This window comes from Tachysurus fulvidraco, chromosome 3 (genome assembly GCF_022655615.1).
Source record: "Tachysurus fulvidraco isolate hzauxx_2018 chromosome 3, HZAU_PFXX_2.0, whole genome shotgun sequence".
Lineage (NCBI taxonomy): Eukaryota > Metazoa > Chordata > Actinopteri > Siluriformes > Bagridae > Tachysurus > Tachysurus fulvidraco.
Window position 1 is genome coordinate 2517821 of NC_062520.1, and position 7500 is coordinate 2525320.

The 7500-nt window shown below is 42.2% G+C and overlaps 1 protein-coding gene across 3 annotated transcripts in view; it reads right to left on the reverse strand.

Moving 5' to 3' along the window:
- Positions 1-7500, reverse strand: part of LOC113649776 (rho guanine nucleotide exchange factor 4) — a 135724-nt gene that overhangs the window by 127220 nt on the left and 1004 nt on the right. For all 3 annotated transcript variants that reach the window (XM_047811181.1, XM_047811180.1, XM_047811182.1), the window contains exon 2: positions 3793-3822. In XM_047811181.1, coding sequence (XP_047667137.1) covers positions 3793-3822 — 30 coding nt within the window. The remainder of the gene's footprint in view (positions 1-3792; positions 3823-7500) is intronic.

Below are 7500 nucleotides of genomic sequence, written 5' to 3' on the forward strand. Positions count from 1 at the left end.
AGGAAGTTCACTACACAAAGGTTTATGGCAGATGATTTGATGTTTTTTTTACAGTTTGAGGAATGTTCTTGCGTCCTCCACGACTTCCTCTTCTTTGATCCACTTCCTTAAGTTTGATTGGTTGAGGATCTGCTGAAGAAGCCACACTGGATCACCTTCTGAAAGCTCTAATCTGGGGTGAGGTTCTGGGCAAGTCAGGAGGTATGAAACGCTGGACGTGTGGAATTCCAGTGTGAGGAACAGACATGCGCTCGCCATCTTGGAGAAGAAAAAATGAGGAAACACTTTGCAGACTCTGGGATTTGAGATGAATGAACAGCTTTTGAAGGAATGAATGCAGCCCTTGTGAACAACTGTGTGGATAATGATGCCTCACGAACACACACACACACACACACACACACACACACACACACACACACACACACACACACACACACACAAAATCACATACACATACACACAAAATCACACACATACGCACACACACATGTACACACACACACACACACACACACACACACACACACACACAAAATCACACACACACACACACACACACACACACACACACACACACAAACATACACACACACAAAATCACACACACCCACACCCACACACACAATCACACACACATACACACACATACACACACACACACACACACACACACACACACACACACCATGCACACCAGCACACACACACTACACCAATCACACTCGACACCCACCCAGAACAAATCCACACCCACACAGACAATCACAACCACACCAACACTCACATCCACCACACACCATGCCCTTACACAGCCCTCTAACACACGACTCACGCAGCACACACACACACACACACACACACACACACACACACACACACACACACACACACAATCACATACACACACTAACACACACACTCACACACACACACACACACAATCACATACACACACACTCACACCCACACACACACACACAATCACATACACACACACACACACACACACACCCACACACACACACACACACACACACACACACACACACACACACACACACACAATCACATACACACACACACACACACACACACACACACACACACACACACACACACACACACACACACACACACACACACACACACACACACACACACACACACACACACACACACACACACACACATAATTTAAACCTGGAGATCTGAGCTGTCAGTGAGAGAAAGTGAGAACTTTGGTGGAGTCTCCGTCTTTGGTTTTTCCTCTTCAGGGAGTTTTTCAGCACAATTTTGGCCTTGAGGTAATTATTCAGTTTCATTGTTTTTTCCATTTGAACTTTTCTTTAATAGAAAACACAACACAAGACCTTTAAATACCTGCTATAGAAATATTCAGGGAAAAAACATGGACTTTCATACTTTTTGGCTGTTTTGGCTGTTGTGGTTGGAGGCATCTCCACCCATGCTGTTGGAACCCAAGCTGTTTGATTGGCGTCGCCCTTCACTCGGTCAGCGCTGGCTACATTTACAGCCACTTAGTGCTGTTCGTTTCCAGAAACGCCCCTTCAGAAGCGGTCAGTGAGGTTTACTTTGGCAAAGAAAATCACATACTTTAAAAAAAAATAAATAGGGTGCACGCTTCGGGACGGTCGGGGTTACACAGGGGGGCAGACATTCCCCGCTTCTCCTTAACATACCACAGGCCAAGACAACGTACACACTAAATTCCATCAGATCAGTGGAGGGTTGTGATCTTCACTGGGAACCTGGGAAGGAGTCTCCAGTGTCAGTAAAGCAGTAACTAATGGTGGAATAAAAAGATTTTATATAATGTTTACAATTTGTTTGGATTCATTTAAAAAATATTTAAAGATGTAGATCGTGTCGGCACGTTTCCTGACACCGCACGGTTCGAACCGAACGCATGCGCACTGACAGGAACGGGACTCAGCCGGAAGGGGGCGGGGCTTCCACTGTGGACCTGTCAGTCATTTCATGTTCATGTTTAACAGTCAGGGGTAAAAACATAACTTTTCAACTTTACGACATCTTTAGGAACTTTATGCTGCTTTGCGTTTTCTCATTAACACGAGAAGCTGTGTATTTTTCGTCAACCGTTAAGAGCAGAAAGGTTCAGATCGCAAGTTTATATTAACCCTTGTACGATGTTCGGGTCAGTGGGACCCGTATTCATAAAAATAAATAGTTTTGAAAAACTTTGCTTCCTTGTAAATTCGTTGTTTTTTTTCCACTCATAACTTGATTACATTTTTTTATTACATTTCATTAAAAAAACAACAAAAAACGAGTAGCACTTTAATTAAAAAATGTGATGTAATAAAGGTAAAGGTCAAATATTCACCATATACGCTGTTTATATTGCTTGTAATTGGGATGAAGTAAAGTACACACTTGTAGAGTATTTTAACATCAAATCTTTGATGGTGTTGAATTAAAGACTCAGAAATGCAGCGGGTCAAACAGACCCACGAACATTGGCTGAGTAACAAAAATACAAACAACATTCATTCATTCATTCATTATCTACCGCTTATCCGAACTTCTCGGGTCACGGGAAGCCTGTGCCTATCTCAGGTGTCATCGGGCATCGAGGCAGGATACACCCTGGACGGAGTGCCAACCCATCACAGGGCACACACACACTCATTCACTCACACACACACACACACACACACTACGGACAATTTTCCAGAGATGCCAATCAACCTACCATGCATGTCTTTGGACCGGGGGAGAAAACCGGAGTACCCGGAGGAAACCCCCGAGGCACGGGGAGAACATGCAAAATCCACACACATAAGGAGGAGGCGGGAATCGAACCCCCGACCCTGGAGGTGTGAGGCGAACGTGCTAACCACTAAGCCACCGTGTCCCCAATACAAACAACACACGAGGGTTAAAACACTCGCTCTAATATTTCTCGCTCTTATTTGTTTCTGCTGATTCGTACTGACTTTAATCCCAAATGAAAGGAAAGAGTCTCCAGTTTTCAGCACTTTGTAACAGACAGGTGAAGGTCAAGTTTTCACTACAGAGGAGTTTACACTTCTTTGTGGTTTGCAGGTTACAAAAAATTACATTTTAAAAATGTTATTTATTTATTTATTTATTTATTCATTTTTTCATTCATTCATTCATTCATTCATTCATTCATTCATTCATTTATTCATTTATTCATTTATTTATTTATTTATTTATTTATTTATTTTCTTTCACAAACATTTAGAGCGAGAAAAGAGAAAAGCTGCTGAGGGGAAAGAGTGTTTATAGCTGCTATAACAGCCATAAGAACAGGAACTAGGATGTTATAAGTGATCAGAATCTAATCAGTACTTGGGAGTGTGTCTGATGCTGAATGCTGAAAAAAAAAACAGCAGCTCTAAGGTTCATTTTATTTAAAGGTGGGGCAGAGGCCAGGAGGCAACATTTCTATCTCACTGTATCGGTGAACAACATGAGAAACAGCTGGGCAGAAGAAAAGTTCAAACCAGATGTCAAACACAACAAAACACAAAACATGCAGCAAAAGTATAGGCGCCCGTTCATGTGGACGCATGTGGCCTCGACAAGCTCGAACCTGTAACCAGCCCTGGGGATGGAGGGAAATAATGAAGCTGTCCACCTCACCGCCACGTTAAGCTCACGCTTCTAACACACTCCCATTATCGCAGGGTTACTGTCGGACACCAGCGCATGCTAAGATCGGTGCGAAGATCTTTCCAATGCTTGTGAAATGTTTCAGGAGATTCAGGGCTTTGTGCTTACCTGTCGCTCTGCTGCACCCATCCTCAGCTTCTGTACAGGAAAATAAACAGAAAATACACAATGAGGATGACAGAAAGTTACAGCTCGCCTCTTTGTCTGCTTTTCCCTGTAAATCAGTGTAGGTCTGTGCAGGACAGAGACAAAGCCTCAAGCCTCGCTTTGTGTTCTTCAGAGAGAAACCTTTTAAACTATCTGGTAATAACGCAGTTACGCACAGAACCTTCTTCAGTTAAACACTTTAATATTACATTTACAGCATTTCATACAACTGAGCAACTGAGGGTTAAGGGCCTTGCTCAGGGGCCCAGCAGTGGCAGCTTGGTGGATGCAGGAATTGAACTCACAACCTTCCGATTGGTAGCCGAACACCTTAACCACTAGGCTACCACATCCCACATCCCATTAAAGCATTAGGCTCAAAAAGAATAATTACAGATGGTGATGTCATGGTGAATATTGGATGTGTTACAGATGGTGATGTCATGGTGAATATCGGATGTGTACCAGATGGTGATGTCATGGTGAATATTGGATGTGTAACAGATGGTGATGTCATGGTGAATATTGGATGTGTAACAGATGGTGATGTCATGGTGAATATCGGATGTGTACCAGATGGTGATGTCATGGTGAATATTGGATGTGTAACAGATGGTGATGTCATGGTGAATATTGGATGTGTAACAGATGGTGATGTCATGGTGAATATCGGATGTGTAACAGATGGTGATGTCATGGTGAATATCAGATGTGTAACAGATGGTGATGTCATGGTAAATGTTGGATGTGTAACAGATGGTGATGTCATTGTGAATATTGGATGTGTAACAGTTGGTGATGTCATGGTGAATATTGGATGTGTAACATCAGATGGTGATGTCATGGTGAATATTGGATGTGTAACAGATGGTGATGTCATGGTGAATATCGGATGTGTAACAGATGGTGATGTCATGGTGAATATCAGATGTGTAACAGATGGTGATGTCATGGTAAATGTTGGATGTGTAACAGATGGTGATGTCATTGTGAATATTGGATGTGTAACAGTTGGTGATGTCATGGTGAATATTGGATGTGTAACATCAGATGGTGATGTCATGGTGAATATTGGATGTGTAACAGATGGTGATGTCATGGTGAATATTGGATGTGTAACAGATCGTGATGTCATTGTGAATATTGGATGTGTAACAGATCGTGATGTCATGGTGAATATTGGATGTGTAACAGATGGTGATGTCATGGTGAATATCGGATGTGTAACAGATGGTGATGTCATGGTGAATATTGGATGTGTAACAGATCGTGATGTCATGGTGAATATTGGATGTGTAACAGATGGTGATGTCATGGTGAATATCGGATGTGTAACAGATGGTGATGTCATGGTGAATATCAGATGTGTAACAGATGGTGATGTCATGGTAAATGTTGGATGTGTAACAGATGGTGATGTCATTGTGAATATTGGATGTGTAACAGATGGTGATGTCATGGTGAATATTGGATGTGTAACAGATGGTGATGTCATGGTGAATATCGGATGTGTCACAGATGGTGATGTCATGGTGAATACTGGATGTGTTACAGATGGTGATGTCATGGTGAATATTGGATGTGTCACAGATGGTGATGTCATGGTGAATATCAGATGTGTAACGCTAACCTTGCACTCATATATACTGTGTATCTCATTTGCTGCCACGTGCAGGTTGATTCCTGATTCTGTGGTATTGTGTTTATCTGCCTGAGTGACGTTGGAGGCGGAGTCTCAGAGCTGTCAATCATCCTTAGAATATTATCTGACTTGATTAACTGCTTTTTGAGTATGAAAAAGATTCATTATTAGAGGATCGATATAATAGATATAAGATTCTGTTTAATTGTTTATTAAGTCCATATGAAATCTTATTAACAGCTTATTAACACTTTATTCACTTCAGCAGCAGCATGCAACAGTGAGCCTATAGTTTGTCTTTTCACCCGCTGAGCTGTGAAACTTCTGAGACAGATCATCTCTCACACAGCTGTGAGAGGAGCAGCTCGAGGTTACTCTCAACATCTCATCACCTTTGACCCTGAGAGACTGTTAAAGCTGCTGACCTTTGACCCCAGGGGCCAGGGATAGTTTTGATGTGAGTTTTTTAAGCTGGTAGTGTAAGCTCTTCAAAATATAAAATATAGATTTGAATGTAGAATTTAGACACAGTCTGAATGTCTTCTGTCCTACCTGTCTGTCCTACCTGTCTGTCCTACCTGTCTGTCCTACCTGCCTGTCCTACCTCTCTGTCCTACCTCTCTGTCCTACCTGCCTGTCCTACCTCTCTGTCCTACCTGCCTGTCCTACCTGCCTGTCCTATTTGTCTTCACACTGTGTACATCTGTCTGCAGGTTTTCTTTATCTGTTTACTGTATCTCATCCAACACACACACACATCCTGCTCATCCTCCAGGGCGCGCACACACACACACACACACACACACACACACACACACACACACACACACACACACACACACACACACACACACACACATTCAGCGCACCACTGAGCCCCAGAAGACTGCCAGCAGATATATATCCAGCTCACACACACACCATAAACACTTACATTACACATGTGGTTAAAAGACCTACAATACTGAATTACAATGTAGACTTACATGTGGCATAACAGTACTGACCTGGATCAGTAAGTGTTAATTCAGTAGTGTAGAGTATAGTACTGACCTGGACCAGTAAGTGTTAATTCAGTAGTGTAGAGTACAGTACTGACCTGGATCAGTAAGTGTTAATTCAGTAGTGTACAGTACTGACCTGGATCAGTAAGTGTTAATTCAGTAGTGTAGACTACAGCAATGACCTGGATCAGTAAGTGTTAATTCAGTAGTGTAGAGTACAGTACTGACCTGGACCAGTAAGTGTTAATTCAGTAGTGTACAGTACTGACCTGGATCAGTAAGTGTTAATTCAGTAGTGTAGTGTACAGTACTGACCTGGACCAGTAAGTGTTAATTCAGTAGTGTAGAGTACAGTACTGACCTGGATCAGTAAGTGTTAATTCAGTAGTGTAGAGTACAGTACTGACCTGGACCAGTAAGTGTTAATTCAGTAGTGTAGAGTACAGTACTGACCTGGACCAGTAAGTGTTAATTCAGTAGTGTAGAGTACAGCAATGACCTGGATCAGTAAGTGTTAATTCAGTAGTGTAGAGTACAGCAATGACCTGGATCAGTAAGTGTTAATTCAGTAGTGTAGAGTACAGTACTGACCTGGACCAGTAAGTGTTAATTCAGTAGTGTAGAGTACAGTACTGACCTGGATCAGTAAGTGTTAATTCAGTAGTGTAGAGTACAGTACTGACCTGGACCAGTAAGTGTTAATTCAGTAGTGTAGAGTACAGCAATGACCTGGATCAGTAAGTGTTAATTCAGTAGTGTAGAGTACAGTACTGACCTGGACCAGTAAGTGTTAATTCAGTAGTGTACAGTACTGACCTGGATCAGTAAGTGTTAATTCAGTAGTGTAGTGTACAGTACTGACCTGGACCAGTAAGTGTTAATTCAGTAGTGTAGAGTACAGTACTGACCTGGATCAGTAAGTGTTAATTCAGTAGTGTAGAGTACAGTACTGACCTGGACCAGTAAGTGTTAATTCAGTAGTGTAGAGTACAGTACTGACCTGGACCAGTAAGTGTTAATTCA